Source organism: Tursiops truncatus, chromosome 9 (genome assembly GCF_011762595.2).
Source record: "Tursiops truncatus isolate mTurTru1 chromosome 9, mTurTru1.mat.Y, whole genome shotgun sequence".
In the NCBI taxonomy this organism is placed as follows: Eukaryota; Metazoa; Chordata; class Mammalia; order Artiodactyla; family Delphinidae; genus Tursiops; species Tursiops truncatus.
In genome coordinates this window covers 47,329,255-47,349,617 of record NC_047042.1, presented here as the reverse complement: position 1 = coordinate 47,349,617, position 20,363 = coordinate 47,329,255, and the positions used below count along the sequence as shown (strand labels likewise).

General features: G+C 40.0%; 1 protein-coding gene across 1 annotated transcript in view; it reads left to right on the top strand.

Annotated features, from left to right (window-relative positions):
- PPP1R9A (protein phosphatase 1 regulatory subunit 9A) overlaps positions 1 to 20,112 on the top strand; it is a 316,728-nt gene extending 296,616 nt beyond the window's left edge. Inside the window, exons 16-19 of the mRNA XM_073809700.1 lie at positions 12,659 to 12,857; positions 14,859 to 14,978; positions 17,034 to 17,216; positions 18,577 to 20,112. Coding sequence (XP_073665801.1) covers positions 12,659 to 12,857; positions 14,859 to 14,978; positions 17,034 to 17,216; positions 18,577 to 18,786 — 712 coding nt within the window. The 3' untranslated portion in view covers positions 18,787 to 20,112. The remainder of the gene's footprint in view (positions 1 to 12,658; positions 12,858 to 14,858; positions 14,979 to 17,033; positions 17,217 to 18,576) is intronic.
- Positions 20,113 to 20,363: the final 251 nt, after the last annotated feature.

The window sequence follows — 20,363 nt, the reverse complement described above, 5'->3', positions numbered from 1 at the left end:
CTTAATAAATATAAATGGCTATCATCACTATTAACGCTTAAAGTAATTCTTATTGCAGGGATATAAAACTAAATATTTTCTGGACATATTTTTCTGGCAGTCTCATTCATGCAGGGGTGACTTTGGTAATATCTTGACGAATACATGGACTATATGGATTATAGTTCAGGCAATCCTTCATAGATGCCATTTCTCTCAAAGAAACTTTAGATAAATCATGGTACTACAGTGAGTTTGAGATTATACTGCATGACAAGTATCTGGAGGGCAGTTCTGCCCTGTTGCTGAGCAAGGGCCAAGCCTCTGCTCCTGAGCTGGAGTTGAAACACACCCTTTCAGAAGAGCTGAGGAGTGGGATAAACACATGTACACAGAGAGAGAAACCCCTTTCTCTGCCTAAACCCGGTCCACAGAGGCACCCCAGAGAGGAGCCAGCTTTTTCCTTCAAAAAAAAAACATTTTAAAAAACAAGAAACAAAAATGTAGCTATAAATGCCGGTGGAGAATGGCCATTAGAAAATGGCAGAATAATTTGAGCCTGAAAAGTCTTAGAGCGCACGTTACCAAGCCACTAGTGGCCAGGAACAGTGATGGCAAAAACTCACCACTGGAGAACTTAACCTTGGCCATGTAGCTCACGTGGGCTCTCCCCTTCACTTGATATTTTTAATGCCCAAAGGTAGTAGCTTTGTTCTTAAAAAGAGGATTATTTGGGTTATAAATTAAGAGTAATTTGTTAAAGCGTCCAATTTTAAAACCTAGCTTTTTTTGAGTTTAGCTCAACTTAGAAATCCCGTCATTTCGTTTTACACATCGAGTAAAATTTTATATGAAATAAAAAAAATTTTATATGAAAAAAAAATTTTATATGAAATAAAAAAATTTTATATGAAATAAAAAAAAATTGTTCGAACAATATTAGCTTAGCCTCAGGAGAGCAGACCTGTTCCCCCATAATTGTCTGTCCTGTTTTTAGCTGCAGATATAAATTTAATCTATTTAGTTTTCCTTTTAAGTAATTTCCAGTGCCTAAAACCTGACAAACTTACATTCCTAACAAATCAACACTTTTCCTACTTAAAAAAACTCTTGAAAATCTACTAAATTAAAATAACTACAGTGACTCTAAACATCCCAATACTCTTTATCAGTGTGGTAGTTTTACACCTAATTAGTTAAATCTGAAATCAGTTAAATATATTAAGGTAGACTCAATAGACGAGTTTCTTTCTCAGTTTCTAATAATACAAATTTTCTTAAAAACTAACCGGTATATTTATTATTCCTAAACTAATATTTTTGTTTTGATAATATGGATTTTATTTACATAATCATCTTGCTGTTTCATTTTATATCTTCCCAGTATGGGGGAGACTCATTAAGGGAACAGTTTCTCCATCTCAAGTGAGTGTACGGGAGGAAAAAAATATATTTTTCCCTCTACACTCCTAGGTTCTTCAACTGAAGTCCTGTAAATTAGACTGACAGAAGACAGATTAACAAGGGAAAAGCATACAAATTTAATGTAAGTTTTATGAGACACAGGAGCCTTCATTAGGAAATAAAGACCCAAAGAAGGAGTTAAGCCTGGAGAATTTTTATCGTAGGTTTGATGAAGCATGGAAAGTTGTGGGGAAGTGTGATAGGACAGAAAGGTATGAGCCTAAGGGCAGTAAACTGGGGAAACTTAACCAAGCCTGTTCATTCATTGGCTCAGGTTCCTCTTGGCATCTGTCCATCTATGGAATTAAGGATGCTCCTTTCCTCTGGGTATAGGGAGGGCACCTCTCTTACATGAGGGTCTTATGACCTGGTTCAGGGGAGATGGGGAAGGTCAGAGAGCCCTTCCTGCACCTGCCATTTCTCAAATTCCTTAAAATATTCATAGCTTAAAATATTCACTATGCCAAGGTGTGCCCTATTTGGGGGTAGCGTGTCCTGAACCCCATCATAAGTTAAGGTTAAGCACTCTACGCTGACCATCTCTAATGGGCTGTTAGTTATTGATCAGATATTTAGACCATAACTCAGGATCTAGAAGCAGGATATTTCAAGGTTGTTGGCCTGGCTGCAGATGGACACCTGCTTGTTATAGCTGTTAACCTGTTCAGGTCTCTCAGTCCCCTACAGAAGGGGTGGATGTTAGAACCTTGCAGAATTACTTCCTCTGATTTGAGTAAATGGAGGTCTGCAATCCTTCCTCTGGTTGCACCTAACTTTCTTCAATTAACCTCCTTTACTACCTGCTTGAATTCTATATTCTGTTTATACTTTTTCTGTTCTGGAAGTTCCTGAACTCCTAATTATATTTTGATGACATCCAATTAGACTCTGAATACTTAATTGTATTCAAAATTAAACCAAAAAAAAAAAAAATCACCATGGAATGTTTACCTGAGCAACTTAATTTTGGCGTGCTAGCACCAGGGTAAACTGGTTTCAAGATATATAAATGAGTTAATTGTTTTATAGAGTTGTTAAACCATTTAAATGCCAGGAGGCAGTTACTCTCCCCACCTCACACCCCCAGCAAATGGCATTTTCGGATTATAGAGACTTAATTTGAAGACATGCTTTCTCCCAGTTCCTAACAATAAAACAATCAGAGATATAGCAGTGATTTATGAATCTATTTTTTCCAAAAATGATAGTAAGTCATTAGTGTATAAGCTAAAAAAGAAAATGAAGCAAGTATAGAACACATACCTGTTTTGATCCTCTAGAAATTATTTTCAGATCTATTAAGTATTCATTTCTACCAATCTTGATTTTTCAAGGGAGTTATTAAGGATCTGTATGGAGTTTATGCCCCTTGGCCCATAACCTGCCCTCAGAGTCAAAAAAGTTAAGAAGGGAGGGAGGGAAGGAGGGAAGGAAGAATTTTATGTTATTCTTAACAGATTTCTCCACAAAGTGAAACAGACTATAAGAGTGGTCAATAGTAGAATAACTGTTACCAAACCCTTTCTGCTCCTTTTGTAGGCCCGAGAGTTGTATATCCAAAAGGAAATTGGCATTTATTTTAGAAAGCTGGTGAGCTGATAGGTCTATAATTTTAAAGTAGTGAAGAGTTTGCTCTTTTAAATGAATATTCTATACTCTAGGTCCAAGCAAATGGAAGCATATCACTGTTCAGTTTTTTGAAGGATACTAGGAACCACACAGAGGTTCCATCAGCTCAGGGAGTTTTAGAGTCAAGGATACACAAAGAAGTGAGGGGGACAGGATACAGCCCCAGCAGGGGCACAGCCAGACCTCGAAAATAGTCTTCAAAATATCCCAGGATCTGGTGGTTTGCAGCTATGAGGACAGTGGTTGTCTCCTTAGAAGTGGGCTTTCTTTGCTTTCTATGTGACTATTCCTTTGTTCCTCCATTATCGTGGTGTGGAAAGCTAGAGCAGAAAGCCTCTGGATATTATCCAAGGCTGAGCTTCTATGATCTCATTCATCACATTGGCCTTCGGACCCGTCTTTAGTGCTGGATGTACAAGTCCACATGGAATTTTTACTCTTTAGTATTTCCCTGGCAGTGAGAATTTTATGAAAGGGTTTAATGAGACATGGTCTGCAGATTTTCTCTGAAACGTTACCTGGCCAGGATCTGAACTACCAAAAGTCCTTTTCAAATAGGGCATTAGAATGACAACAATTTGGCAACAATATTCTTATTTCCTACCTATTAAAAGTGGTAGTGGACAGTGAACTCTATGCTGGAAATGAAGTGATACATTACTCTCTTTTTCCTCGTTCCAAGGAGGATTAAGAAAAGGATATATAAGATCAAGATCCATTCCATATGGGAACAGAGTCAAGGATGGGCACTCGAATTAAATAAATCAAGCTTAAAGTTTGGCCGTGTGGCTGACAGGGTCTTGGTGCTCCAGCTGGCTGTCAGGCCTGAGCCTCTGAGGTGGGAGAGCCGAGTTCAGGACATGGGACCACCACAGACTTCCCGGCCCCACGTAATATCAATCAGCGAGAGCTCTCCCAGAGATCTCTGTCTCAACACTAAGACCCAGCTCCACTCAATGACCAGCAAGCTCCAGTGCTGGACACCCCATGCCAAACAACTAGCAAGACAGGAACACAACCCCACCCAATAGCAGAGAGGCTGCCTAAAATCATACTAAGTTCATAGATACCCCAAAACACACCACTGGATGTGGTCCTGCCCATCAGAAAGACAAGCTCCAGCCTCATCCACCAGAACACAGGCACCAGTCCCCTCCGCCAGGAAGCCTACACAACCCACTGAACCAACCTTACCCACTGGGGGAAGACACCAAAAACAGTGGGAACTACGAACCTGCAGCTGGCGAAAGGGAGACCCCAAACACAGTAAGTTAAGGAAAACTAGAAGACAGAGAAATACGCAGCAGATGAAGGAGCAAGGTAAAAACCCACCACACCTAACAAGTGAAGAGGAAATAAGCAGTCTACCTGAAAAAGAATTCAGACTAATGATAGTAAAGATGATCCAAAATCTTGGAAAGAGAATTGAAAAAATACAAGAAACATTTAACCAAGGAGCTAGAAGAACCGAAGAGCAAACAAACAATGATAAATAACACTATAAATGAAATTAAAAATTCTTTAGAAGGAATCAATAGCAGAATAACTGATGCAGAAGAACAGTTAAGTGACCTGGAAGATAAAATAGTGTATTAAATAACTACTGCAGAGCAGAATAAAGGAAAAAGAATGGAAAGAATTGAGGACAGTCTCAGAGACCTCTGGGACAACATTAAACAAACCAACATTCGAATTATAGGGGTCCCAGAAGAAGAAGAGTAAAAGAAAGGGACTGAGAAAATATTTGAAGAGATTATAGTTGAAAACCTCCCTAATATGGGAAAGGAAGTAGTCAGTCATGTCCAGGAAGCACAGAGAGTCCCATACAGGATAAATCTGAGGAGAAACACGCCAAGACACATATTAATCAAACTGTCAAAAATTAAATACAAAGAAAAGATACTAAAAGCAGCAAGGGAAAAGCAACAAATAACATACAAGGGGATTCCCACAAGGTTAAAAGCTGATCTTTCAGCAGAAACTCTGCAAGCCAGAAGGGAGTGGCAGGACATATTTAAAGTGATGAAAGGGAAAACCTACAACCAAGATTACTCTACCCAGCAAGGATCTCTTTCAGATTTGACGGAGAAATTAAAACCTTTACATACATGCAAAAGCTAAGAGAATTCAGCACCACCAAACCAGCTTGACAACAAATGCTAAAGGAACTTCTCTAGGCAGGAAACACAAGAGAAGGAAAAGACCTACAGTAACAAACCCAGAACAATTAAGAAAATGGTAATAGGAACGTACATATCTATAATTACCTTAAACGCAAATAGATTAAATGCTCCAACCAGAAGACATAGACTGGCTGAATGGATACAAAAACAAGACACGTATATATGCTGTCTACAAGAGACCAACCTCAGACCTAGGGGCACATACAGAAGAGGAGTGAGGAGATGGAAAAAGATACTCCATGCAAATGGAAATCAAAAGAAAGCTGGAGTAGCAATTCTCATATCAGACAAAGTGGACTTTAAAATAAAGACTATTACAAGAGACAAAGAAGGACACTACATAATGATCAAGGGATCAGTCCAAGAAGAAGATATAACAATTGTAAATATTTATGCACCCAACATAGGAGCACCTCAATACATAAGGCAAATGCTAACAGCCATAAAAGGGGAAATTGACAGTAACAGTGTAAGAGTAGGGGACTTTAACACCCCACTTTCACCAATGGACAGATCAACCAAAATGAAAATAAATAAGGAAACACAAGCTTTAAATGATACATTAAACAAGATGGACTTAATTGATATTTATAGGACATTCCATCCCAAAACAACAGAATACACATTTTTCTCTAGTGCTCATGGAATATTCTCCAGGATAGATCATATCTTGGGTCACAAATCAAGCCTTGGTAAATTTAAGAAAATTGAAATCATATCAAGTATCTTTTCCCACCACAATGCTATAAGACTAGATATCAATTACAGGAAAAAAACTAAAAAATACAAACACATGGAGGCTAAACAATACGCTACTAAATAACCAAGATACCACTGAAGAAATCAAAGAGGAAATCAAAAAATACCTAGAGACAAATGACAATGAAAACACAATGGCCCAAAACCTATGGGATGCAGCAAAAGCAGTTCTAAGAGGGAAGTTTATAGCAGTACAATCCTACCTCAAGAAACAAGAAAAATCTCAAATGAACAACCTAACCTTACACCTAAGCAAATAGAGGAAGAAAAACAAAAATACCCCAAAGTTAGCAGAAGGAAAGAAATCCTAAAGATCAGATCAGAAGTACATGAAAAAGAAATGAAGGAAACGATAGCAAAGATCAATAAAACTAAAAGCTGGTTCTTTGAGAAGATAAACAAAATGATAAACCATTAGCCAGACTCATCAAGAAAAAAAGGGAAAAGACTCAAATCAACAGAATTAGAAATGAAAAAGGAGACGTAACAGCTGACACTGCAGAAATACAAAGGTTCATGAGAGATTACTACAAGCAACTATATGCCAATAAAATGGACAACCTGGAAGAAATGGACAAATTCATAGAAAAGCACGACCTTCCAAGACTGAACCAGGAAGAAATATAAAAGACAAACAGACCAATCACAAGCACTGAAATTGAAACTGTGATTAAAAATCTTCCAACAAACAAAAGGCCAGGACTAGATGGATTCACCGGTGAATTCTATCAAACATTTAGAGAAGAGCTAACACCTATCCTTCTCAAACTCTTCCAAAATATACCAGAGGGAGGAAAACTCCCAAATTCATTCTGCAAGGCCACCATCAGCCTGGTACCAAAACCAGACAACGATGTTACAAAAAAAGAAAACTACTACAGGACAGTATCACTGATGAACATCGGTGCAAAAATCCTCAACAGAATACTAGCAAACTGAATCCAGCAACACATTCAAAGGATCATACACCATGAGCAAGTGGGATTTATCCCAGAAACGCAAGGCTTCTTTAATATACGCAAATTGATCAATGTGATACACCATATTAACGAAGTGAAGGAGAAAAACCATATGATAATCTCAATAAATGCAGAAAAAGCTTTCAACAAAATTCAACACCGATTTATGATTAAAAACCCTCCAGAAAGTAGGCATAGAGGGAACTTACCTCAACATAATAAAGGCCATATATGACAAACCCACAGCCTACATCATTCTCAGTGGTGAAAAACTGAAACCATTTCCACTAAGATCAGGAACAAGACAAGGTTGCCCACTCTCACCACTCTTATTCAACATAGTTTTGGAAGTTATAGCCACAGCAGTCAGAGATGAAAAAGAAATAAAAGGAATCCAAATCGGAAAAGAAGAAGTAAAACTGTCACTGTTTGCGGATGACATGATACTATACATAGAGAATCCTAAAGATGCTACCAGAAAATTACTGGAGCTAATCAATGAATTTGGTAAAGTAGCAGGATACAAAGTTAATTCACAGAAATCTCTTGCATTCCTATGCACCAATGATGAAAAATCTGAAAGAGAAATTAAGGAAACACTCCCATTCACCATTGCAACAAAAATAAAAAAATACCTAGGAATAAACCTACCTAAGGAGACAAAAGACCTGTACACAGAAAACAGTAAGACCCTGAGGAAAGAAATTAAAGATGATACAAACAGATGGAGAAATATACCATGTTCTTGGATTGGAAGAATCAACATCATGAAAATGACTATACTACCCAAAGCAATCTACAGACTTAATGCAATCCCTGTCAAACTACCACTGGCATTTTTCACAGAACTAGAACAAAAAATGTCACAATTTGTATGGAAACACAAAAGACCCCGAATAGCCAAAGCCATCTTGAGGAAGAAAAATGGAGCTGAAGGAATGAGACTCCCTGACTTCAGGCTATACTACAAAGGTGCAGTAATCAAGACAGTATGGTACTGGCACAAAAACAGAAATATAGATCAATGGAACAGGATAGAAAGCCCAGAGATAAATCTATGCACATATGGTCACCTTATCTTTGATAAAGGAGACAAGAATATACAATGGAGAAAAGACAGCCTCTTCAATAAGTGGTGCTGGGAAAACTGGACAGCTACAGGTAAAAGAATGAAATTAGATCACTCCCTAACACCATACACAAAAATAAACTCCAACTGGATTAAAGACCTAAATGTAAGCCCAGACACTATAAAACTCTTAGAGGAAAACATAGGCAGAACACTCTATGACATAAATCACAGCAAGATCCTTCTTGACCCACCTCCTAGAGAAGTGGAAATAAAAACAAAAATAAATCAAATGGGACCTAATGAGACTTAAAATTTTTTGCACAGCAAAGGAAACCATAAATAAGACCAAAAGACAACCCTCAGAATGGGAGAAAATATTTGCAAATGAAGCAACTGACAAAGGATTAATCTACAAAATATACAAGCAGCTCATGCAGCTCAATATCAAAAATACAAACAACCCAATCCAACAATGGGCAGAAGACCTAAACAGGCATTTCTCCAAAGAAGATACACAGATTGCCAATAAACACATGAAAGGATGCTCAACATCACTAATCATTAGAGAAATGCAAATCAAAACTGCAGTGAGGTATCACCTCACACTGGTCAGAATGGCCATCATCAAAAAATCTAGAAACAATAAATGCTGGAGAGGGTGTGGAGAAAAGGGAACCCTCTTGCACTGTTGGTGGGAATGTAAATTGATACATCCACTATGGAGAAAAGTGTGGAGGTTCCTTAAAAAACTAAAAATAGAACTACCATATGACCCAGCAATCCCACTACTGGGCATATACCCTGAGAAAACCATAATTCAAAAAGAGTCATGTACCAAAATGTTCATTGCAGCTCTATTTACAATAGCCAGGACATGGAAGCAACCTAAGTGTCCATCGACAGATCAATGGATAAAGATGTGGCATATATATACAATGGAATATTACTCAGCCGTAAAAAGAAACAAAATTGAGTTATTTGTAGTGAGGCGGATGCACCTAGAGTCTGTCATACAGAGTAAGTCAGAAAGAGAAAAACAAATACTGTATGCTAACACATATATATGGAATCTAAAAAAAAAATTTTAATGGTTCTAAGAACCTAGGGGCAGGACAGGAGTAAAGACATAGATGTAGAGAACGGACTTGAGGACACAGGGAGGGGGGAAGGGTAAGCTGGGACGAAGTGAGAGAGTGGCATGGACATATATACACTACCAAATGTAAAATAGATAGCTAGTGGCAAGCAGCCGCATAGCACAGGGAGATCAGCTCGGTGCTTTGTGACCATCTAGAGGGGTGCGATAGGGAGGGTGGGAGGGAGACGCAAGAGGGAGGAGATACGGGGATATATGTATACGTGTAGCTGATTCACTTTGTTATACAGCAGCAACTAACACAACAATGTAAAGCAATTATACTCCAATAAAGATGTTAAAAAAAATTTTTTTTAATGTGGTAGTGGTGGTTGTTCTAAAAGCATTGCGACAAAGGCAGTTCACTTGGGAGTAAGACAAGATACTCATGCTGTCATTCATTATGGCCTGTTTATAACCTTTAAAACAGTATCCGTATATTTAAGCACTACCATGTCTTACTTGAATTATGGATGGAACTCTTTAAAAAATTCCCATGTTACTTTGATTAATTGATTCAGAAATTTATAACCAAAGAGGAGGAAAATAATCATCAGGTCCAGTTAATCTCAAATATCCCCATAAGAGTGTGGGGCTACAGGGGAAATATTTTTATGTTTCTGCACAGTCAGAGCTTTGTGAGCACTTTTACTGGAATGTGGGACCTGAGCTAAACGACAAGCCTGAGAAGTTACATTATGACTAGATAGACAGATTTACCTGCAGAGAGATTTACCTCCCCAGAGGTATGTGATTACATTTTCCAGAAGTGGGGATATGGAGAGGGGGCTGAGACCCAACTCTGTGGAGACGTTCCCGGGGCTGCAAAGCTGGAGACACTAGTCTGACATATATTACTTACATATATTACTCTGACATATATTACTTTCCAAAGCGTAAGAACCCAAGATCCTTCTCAAGTTGAATTGTTTACATTAAGGAGATAAGACATCTCTCCCTCTCAGAGGAAAGAAGGCAGACAGCTGTCCCTCTCCTATATAATCATCCAGATTCATATTTTTTAGATTCCTCACCTATAATGTAGACCAAGTATACGATGACAACTTGTTCCCATTGTGGCAGCCTGGAAAGAGGAAATTAGGGCATGGGAAACGAGTGCAATAAATTTTGTAAGTAAATAATAACCTGTTTCTGCTCCAGACACCTCACATTTGTATTCAGGATAATATTAATAAATACAGTTATTAAAAACTTTAAGAGTGAGATCAGACATGTATTATTAAAAAATACAGATTCCAGGTCAACTCCTCCCTCTCCCCCAAATTCTAACTTGGTAAGTCCAAGAATTTGTATTTGAATAGCTACTTCAGATGATCCTTATCAGACTTATTTGGGGACCACTGCACTGGTCCAAGACCCAGGAATAAAAAGTGCTTCTTACAGAAGACCAATCTGCCTCTGCTAGCATGCTTTCTTAAGTTCAGTTATTGTAAACCCACATCCCCCCATTTTTTGATAGTAAGTGGATTTAAGGATACAAATTTTTTTTAGTTTCAACGTCAGGATAAAATTGAAGGTTGACACATCTCTGGTTGTTCTTTATTATCCTTGCAGACCCCTTTGGGTTTGTTTTGTTTTTTTAAATAAATACACCATTAAAATCATCAGATCTGCTGGAATCTTTAGTGTGAGAAACACTTTTACTGACCCAACCTGTGGTTTCAGTATGCTACCAAAACTTTGCTGACTTCTGCATTCTCTTTAGTTATCGTTCTCATAATCCCCTTATACATATATTGCTTTACAGTTTACAAGATGCTTTTACATTAATTGTTCCATTTGATTCTCACAATAATCTTCGGAAATGGAACAGAAATTGTTAGGAGTTGTATTACCTATGTAAATTTGAAATATTTCAAAGTAATGAGAAATGAGATGTGAGACGGTTGAAATTCAGTATACATCTGGGACAGAAGTTGTCCGTTAGCCATGCTGTTGAGGCACTTTTAATTGAAGGGGAATCTCTTTGTTGTCATGACATCAACAGCTAACAAATAATAGACATTATTATCAGAGATCACTTGGACATATTGAGGGTGACTTCTTCCAAGTGCATAGAAACTACTGCCCATTCCTGCCTCAGCTCCTGATAAATTTTTTTAACCAAAAGGTAAATATAGATATGCAGGTAACTGCATTAAGAAAAAAGTCTGGTTTCTTTCTTTCTTTTTTTTAAAATTAATTTATTTATTTTTGGCTGCATTGGGTCTTCATTGCTGCGCACGGGCTTTTTCTAGTTGCGGCAAGTGGGGCTACTCTTCCTTGTGGTGCACAGGCTTCTCACTGCAGTGGCTTCTCTTCTTGTGGAGCATGGGCTCTAGGCGCACAGGCTTCAGTAATTGTGGCACTCGGGTTCAGTAGTTGTGGCTTGCAAACTCCGTAGTTGTGGCTCATAGGCTTAGTTGCTCTGCGGTGCATGGGATCTTCCCAGACCAGGGCTCAAACCCGTGTCCCCTGCATTGGCAGGTAGATTGTTAACCACTGCACCACCAGGGAAGTCCCAAAAGTCTGTTTTCAAATTGTGTTTTTCAAATGCCTTTGAGTCCTTTAAGTAGTAAATAAGCATAGACCTTTATACCTTTACATTTTCAAAGCACTTTCACACTTATCTAATTTAATTCTTAACAACCACATATGATATATATAAAATATCCACCTTTTATGGATGAGGAAATAGACTCTGAGAGAAGGACCAAGGCCAGGTACACAGGAAGTGTGTACGGTTTTAGGACCTTGGGTCTGATGTTCCTCCTGTGATAAGGCACTAAGATTATGATGAAAAACCAATAAGGTGTGTGTGTTCTGCTTAAAGTATCATGAGCCCAGAAATTTCCAAGTATTTAAATATATCATTTTCTAAAGTCTCAGACTCTTGAGAACCTGTGCTCAGAGGAGGCCAGGGTAGAATGCTGGTTATGAGCTCATGTCACTAGTGTGAGGCACTGTTATGTGACCCAAATAAAGGGAATGCTGTGATGATTAACTTAATAGCAATTCCTAAAAGACCATGCCCCTCCCTGATACTAATTTATCCACATACATTTATTAGGCACATTTCATAAAATTCATCGTGGCAATAATGATAACAAAATATTGATCATTGTTATAGAATCCAATTAGATGCAAAAAAGATAACTATTGGACTTCCCTAGTGGTCTAGTGGCTAAGATGCTGCGCTTCCACTGCAGGTGGCGCAGGTTCGATCCCTGGTCAGGGAAGTTCCGCATGCTGCGTGGTGTGGCCCCAAAGAAAAGAAAAATTAAAATTAACAAAAAAAAGATAACTATTAAGATTAACGTTCTAGTCAAAAGGGCAACATTTTTACTCTATCCGTTGTGTAGAATAATTTCTCAAACTATGACTTCAAACTATATTCAGAGTCCCTTCAGAATTCATTTCAGTAAGTTTTACATCTGCCTTTTCTTTGTCTAACATACCCGTTCTTTTCATAACCCAGGATCTTCAGCGGCAGGCTGGAACACTGGAAACCGAAGCTGTCCTCCACTGCTCAGGCCTCCACGCCATCAGCGGGCCTGCCTTTCTCGTGGTTTAACGAAAGCCGGAAAGGATCCTATTCCTTCAGGAACCTGCCTGCATCTGCAAGTCCCCTTCAGCCTTCTCCTGAAACTCTAATTTCAGATAAAAAGGGGTCTAAGGTAGAAAACACATGGATTTAAAAAGCAAACAAGAAAACCCCCAATCCTTCCTCCTCTTCGATCTTTGGAAAGCATTCTCAACTTGTGTGTGTACTCTGGATCCGAGAAACCAATGTGATAACACTGCAGTAAACAATGCATGGTATTTCTTGTGTGGGGGAGGAAGAAAGCCTCATCTAACCATCACCTTCTTTAATACTGTTCCGTTCTAGATTGTACGTTAATCTTTGATTTGCCTGTCTTTTCACATACTGCTAGTTAATCTCAGTTTGACAGTCAAGCCATGCTGGGAAAGATGCATTTGAATCATGGAACAGTATGATAGATCTGTTACCAAGTATTCCACTTTAAATTACATTACAAAACTATTTTTGCTGTGCTCTTCAAGATTTACTGGAAAACAAATAAATTTGGGACTGAATATGTGTTCAATATATCTAAATGAAACTCTTTCAAACAGACCAATGCTGACATAGCACCCTTATTTCTTCTTTTAAATCAAACTTCCATGTTGATAAACTGTTACAATTCTATCACCAAAGTTTTTTAACTTTAGCAGAACGAGGAATTATATGCTTATTTGTTTTTAAATGCACGATGGTTATTTCCAGCATGACGCTGCAAACCTTACCTAACATTTTATTGAAACACATACAGTGGCTAACTTTCACATGTTGTTTGGTCTCCCTTTATCAATGTTCACTTTTCTCTCTCAAACAGAAACCTGTGATTAATGTTAACTTGAATTTAATTCTTTTCTTGAGGTCAACAGCTCATAAGGTTTTGACAGAATTTGGGGTCATATCTCCAGTGACAATGTCAAATGGTAATGTGCTGTGTTAAATGCTCACCTGCTTAAATGTTTTACTAGCCTAGCTCCTTGTGCTCTGATTTCGTCTCCTTTTCTGAAGTTTTAGCAAACTTGGCGTTTGTTTGGTACTGAATTCTCTAGCCTCCGGCATCGTATTTATTCTTGACAACCAGCTAAACCCAATGCAAGGGAACCTAATGGAAAACTAACAGTCCAGTTCCTAAGGAAGGGGAATAGGAAACAAGATGGTGTTGGTCAGGTGCTTAGAGTTCCAGGAAAGCCAGTCCTTCTAGAATTATTAGCAAAAGAAGTTCTGGAAGCAGAAGGCCACTTTGGTCTTGAAACATTTTCAGTCTTGGGTCTGAGAAATCTAAATGTTGTTTGAATAGATTCTACCATTATCTTGCACTGGAGAGACACCAGATTTGGTTTAAAATGTTTTTACAAATGCAGCTATGTAGTCATTGTGAATTTATTTAACTTTAATATTCACTGAACATTTTAATGAAATTCTGGGGAAGTTTTACGTACACACCCTCAACCTCCCCAACCCCCAGGTGGTTATTTGGAAATGTGTTTCTGTCCATGCTGCAGCCTCTTTGGTACTCCGTTGGTGCTGTGCAAGAGTTGTATTTTAGCATGTGACTACTAGTGTAATGGCAGACTGTGACCTACCCCAGAACTCATCATCTTGAAGGTTACATCCAGGAGAGGATCTGCCATCTCTCACAGTATTTATCACGGCCAACAGCAAGCGATCCTTCCCAGGGGGTGCTCAAGCTACCTTTCTAATACGGATTGCCATCTGTTCCTAATAACTCAGGCTCACCACACCATCTTGTATTTTTACTTACACTGTTACTTATCACGATTAGGGTCAAAGAATATAGGCTTATTAATATTACCCCTCTGAGCAGTTGCAGAGGATAACGAATGCTGTACCCTTGAAGAGAGGTTGAAGAATCATTTCTCTAAGATATCTATCCTTTCATGTGATGGAGAAAGCACCCAGAATTCCCTATCCAGCGCAGAAGGCACAGTTCTCAACCACTGCCGGGTGAAGGTCACCAAACCCAATATGAATCTCTTCTAAGATTACTTAAAAAGAACCTTTCCAGAACTTGCAAACATACCTACCTCTGGTTCACTCACTATGCTCATTTAACAGTGAGCTTTATTTGTTTTTTCAGAATTTTACCTTCAGTGATGACTTCAGCCCCAGCAGTACCAGTTCAGCAGACCTGAGCGGCCTGGGAGCAGAACCCAAAACACCTGGGCTCTCTCAGTCCTTGGTGCTCTCATCAGATGAGGTACATGCACGGCACCGACGACAGAGCTGCTTTCTCAGATCATACGTTTTACCGATGAACTATCACCGGGGAAAATGTTTTTAGGCAGATTTTGCATATCAGTCCTCATGATTTCGCTCCCTCTCTGTCTCAACGTGGATGCAGAGTACTATTTCTGAGCCCCTTTAAGCTGTCTAGGGACCTCCTCAGCCTTTCTTTGATATAAATGGGATGACTATCAACAGAGGGTTGGGAATGGGAGGCTGGGCACTGGAGAGCAGCAAGAGGGAACAGCCCAGAAATCCCAAGGGAGGGAATTCCCTGGAGGCCCAGTCTTTAGGACTCCGTGCTTCCACTGCAGGGGGGCCTGGGTTCGATCCCTGGCTGGGGAACTAAGATCCTGCAAGCTGCGAGGTGCGGCAAAAAAAAAAAAAAAAAATCTCGAGGGAGTTTACAGACAATCCATCCCCCTCCTCCCTCACTTTTTTCACCATCCCTGATGTTCCCTCTGAGTGGGGAGTGGCCCCTGACTGAGAATCACCGCAGGGGACAGGTGCACTTGTGATAAGGAAGGAAAACTGGGGGAGAACCACTTACTTAGAAGCCGGGGTCAAGTGTGCATTGCAATGGATTCTCAGGAGATATAATGTGTACAGGAGGGCAGGAGATTACACTGGTGATTGACTTAGTGCTCCAAGAGATAAGTAGCAGGAAGAAATACCAGTACTGGGGGCGGGGATGGGGCTGGGGAGAAGCGCTGTAAGTAAAGATATATTCACCCTAAATATTTGCTCTTAGTTATTTCTTTCTAATGTGATTTTTGCTTTGTAAAACTTTTTTTTTCCCTTAAATTCTTCTGCCTGTATTCTTCAGGCTTCGCATGATTTTAATTGTATTAAAACTTTGTACTGTACATGTGTGTCTCCTGTTCCTGTAACACTTTTCTTTTTGGTTCCTTTGCTGCTCTCTCACTCAGAGCCTGGATATGATAGATGACGAGGTGAGCTCTCAGTGGGCTGTGTGTGGTGGCTTACATGGTATTGTCTGACACTTCTTTTCTTTGCAAATGATTTAAAATCAAACAAGACAAGAAACTTTCCTCTGTAGTGGAGGGTTTCCTCGTGTTAAATAGTTTCACTCTCTGTCCTTGTCTATATCTTAGTTGAAAAGACATTCAAGAGGATCTCCAGATTCCCTTGCTGTGCCTCCCATCACCATTACCCTGACACAGCCCATTGTGTTTCACCTCCTTTGCCTTCACCTCAGCTTCCCCATCCCCTCCTCTGTGTTCCCTGCATGGTCACTGAGGTGACGCCTGTCTCTCCTCCCGGATTTATCATTGCCTTCTTCTCCTCTCAGCTTAGTGGTTCTAGGAACCCAGCTGCCCTTTGCACTATTCATAGCAATGTCCTGCATTGGACAGAGCCTGGGATTTGGAATAAACCAGTAAATGCTGAGCTCCACCACTCACTAGCTGTGTGATACTGGACAGATCTGGAGACTTTCTGGGCCTCACTTGCCTCGTTTATTAAAAGTAATTATGGAAATTACCTGTCCTACCTTCCTCATAGGTTTGCTTGCTGCTCAAGTGAAATAATGGCTGTGAAATTTCCCCTAAGTATGTTTGAGGACTTAATGTTCTCCCCTTCTAAGTAAAAGATATACCTCAGTATTTTTAAATGTATCTTTACATATCTCTGATGTCTTAGCAGAGGATCAGTGCAGTGATGCATTACATATAGAGATTAATGATGTATTCGTTTTCTGCATCTGATAATCTTTCCATAGTGTTTTAATGTAAAAACTTGCAACACTGGAGTGTATTTTTCAGTTTTAAACTTCCTACATTAAAATGCTTTGTTTGGGGGAATTTTTATATTTCCAAATACCTAAACAAAATGTAGAGTTAATAACTTTGTGTATGTTACACATACAGCTAGAACCATTCGTTTACTTTATGGTTTAAAAACAAGTGTGGCTCTAGTAGGCAAGAAATGGCTTTTGATAGCATCACATGCCATACTGAGCTACAGCTTCTTGGTCCTTTAACAACCCTGCGTAACATTCCTACCTCAGATTCTTGATGACGGACAGTCTCCCAAACACAGTCAGTGTCTGAATCGGGCCGTTCATGAATGGAGCGTGCAGCAGGTTTCTCACTGGCTAATGAGCCTAAATCTGGAGCAGTATGTCTCTGAATTCAGTGCCCAAAACATCACTGGAGAGCAACTCCTGCAGTTGGATGGAAATAAACTTAAGGTAAAGAATTATATGTTTGTGTTAGGTTACCAAGTATAATTTGTATTACACATAGCGCCTAAAATGTTTCCGTTAGATGAGAGCATCCTGCATATCTGAGAGGTACTTCTCACTCACAGTTAGCAGAAAGGACCTTGAATGATTTCTGAGTGGTAAAGGAAGTTTCGGAAAGTCGTCGGGTTCTGAATCAAACAGTAGGCTGCCGAGCAGGAGAGCTAGAGGCTCACTCCATTGCTTCCGCCAAGCAACACATGGTCCATGTATTAACTCTACTTATTTCCTATGTAGTATGAGTTTTAATAATGGCCGATGTGGACTCTCCTATAACGTTAGAGTTAAAACCCAGGTCCGTGAAGCTTCCCTTTTTTTAACTCATTGCTCCCCCCACCCTCCCTCTTCCCTGCATTCCACTCAAAAAATGGAACTGTGTTCTCCCCAGAACTTTCTTCCCCCACCAAGTGCAGGCCGTGTCTTCCCTCCCCTGCCCTGGCACTCTCATTTTCACCTGTCCAGTCCATCTCCTTTAGAGGCTGAGGTGGCACCTACCCCTGTGGAAAAAGGGCAAAAGGAGCTCACAGCCAGCCTGCCACCCCCAACCTCGGCCCCCTGCTGGGCTGACGGGCAGATGAGTAGCTCTTGACAGTCTTGAAAAGGTTAGAGATCAATCAATAGCCTGTGAATATGAAGGCCCATTGACAAGGCTGTCCCTGATGGGGAGATGGATGCATCCCGCTGTTGATTCTGAAGGTCATGAAACGTTTAAAGTACGGAACCAACTCCCCTTATTCTGAATTCCAAGCTCATCGAGCAGCCTCATTATGATCAGGCTTCCTTTATAGGTCTGCCTACAGGGAGAGAATGGCTAATCATGCTGACATGAGCATTCCGGTCCCAGAGACATTTTTGGTCTCCATTGTAAATGAATACATGGGCAGAAAGGAAGCCACTTCGATTCCTCCTGCCCTTCTTGGAACCCTCCGTGGCAGCAGGTGCCCACTCCTATCTTTTGAAAATATCAGTGAGTTTAGCAATACTTTTGGCTGTAAATGTCTACAGCCCAAAGGTTGGAGAAGCAGAATTGTGCCCTTTTTCCATTCACTGACCCATTAATTACCAGTTCAGAAAGCATTTACTTGCTGAGGTTTAGGAGGTACTGTGCTAGGGACTTCAAAGTATAAAAGAACAAATAAAGATCAGCCCCACAGTATGTAGATTTTTGGCAAATGTAATCAGCTCTTTCTACCTCTTTGATTATGTTTACATTAGTTCTTGAGTTTGAACATCTTGTGATATCAACCTCATCATAAGCAGAGAAGCCATTGGTTTTCAAATTCAGTTTGTTTATGTGTTTCCTTCTTAGGCTCTTGGAATGACATCATCCCAGGACCGAGCAGTGGTCAAAAAAAAACTCAAAGAAATGAAAGTGTCTCTAGAGAAGGCTCGGAAGGCCCAAGAGAAAATAGAAAAACAAAGAGAAAAGCTGAGGAGGAAGGAACAAGAGCAAATGCAGAGGAAGTCTAAAAAGACAGAGAAGATGGCAGCCGCCACAGAGGGTGCTGGTGAGCAGTGACACACACGGAGAAGTTTCCGCCTCTTCCTGCCCTGCTCTCCTCCGGAGGATGAAGAAGAAACTGATGACAGGGGTAATGTGCTCTAGGCAGACTGGGGAACTGTGTGTTCAATAACTGCATTTTCTGCATTAATAGAGTACCCTCACTCTTAACCTACTGAAATAATCCCAAGCCACCTTTGGTTTAGTAACAAACCAAGGATCTCATTTGTGAGAGGTGCGAAGTAGCAGTGTTTCTCTCTTCCTTGTGTTGGGTGGGTGGTGTCACTTGAAGAACCAGCGTGATCCTGCTCAACAAGAGCATGACACACCGTGGCGCTGTCCATGGAATGCCATGCATTTTCAATATGCGATCCTGAAACTGAGCAACGGCACATATCTGCATGGCCGAGAACACCGCTCTGCCATGAGATCTGGGCTGCAGAATCTGTCCCGGTGTGTGGGAAAGGTTCCCCCTCATTTCTGTGTCTGGACACTGAGACAACCCCGCTGTGGAAATGTGGGTGCTCTTTGCCTACTGTGGCAAAAAGCAAGCAAACTGTGCTGCCTGCTGGGCATTGGGAAGAGAGAAAAGAATTACACTTATTTGTTAACCCCAGAAGGAAGCAAAAGCCTTAAGAATGCGGATGTGGGCATTACCTTGGGGTTCTGAGGGTAACATTTATCCTCCAGATTTAGCCAAGCAAAGAAAAATTCAGACATTAGTGCAGCCATGGGATATCGGGATCTGCTGTTTACTTTGCTACTGCTGCATGTTCAGTATTTCAGCAGCACCGACACACACAACACAGTTCCTTTTCTCCCCAACAAATTGAACAGAAAATTGATTTTTAAGGAAACCAACATTTTCAGGTTTCCTCTCCTGGGGAACATTCTGGCTGGTCTTCAGCCTGACTATGACACAATCAGGAACTCATCACATATTTTCTACTCAAGATTTCCCAAGTGGGCTCAGTTAGACTTTTAAGAAATGTACTTTTAAGAAAAATAGAAATACCAGTTAGAGAAAAGTTAGATTTGACTAACATTCAACCAGAGAAGCAATTTTATTGAGCACACAGAATGTTCCCATAAAGAAGAGCTGTCAGTTATATTTTAGAGATGTTTTGAATGGTTTTTCTGAGCCATTCTCTTTCATTCTTTGGAGATCTCCACTTTACAGTTAAAGTTTATTTAAGACGGTACACATGATGCAGGCTGGCAGTGCAGGCAGTTATACTATTTTAAAGCCAGTATTAAGGATTTCAGTGTTTCATCAAACTAATGCAAGTGCAGGAGAGTGGGGCAGAAGGAGGAGAAAATAAACTCATCTTGAGAAGTTTCAAATGATGGATTTTTTGTTGTCATTGTTGTTGTTGTTTTGCTTTTTATGCTCATGCATCTGGTTCTCTTTGCTGCATTGGCTGTAAAAATGAGGTCATCCACTTTCCAGAGGACGAGTTTCAAAATAAGAGTTGAGGCCAGACCAATCCTTGGACAAGTATTTTACTTCCTTTACTTCGTTTTTTGGGGGCAGGGGGGGTGGTCTCGGTCCTTGTCTTCCACTGGAAATGCTCTATACGCAGAGCTTAGGGGAA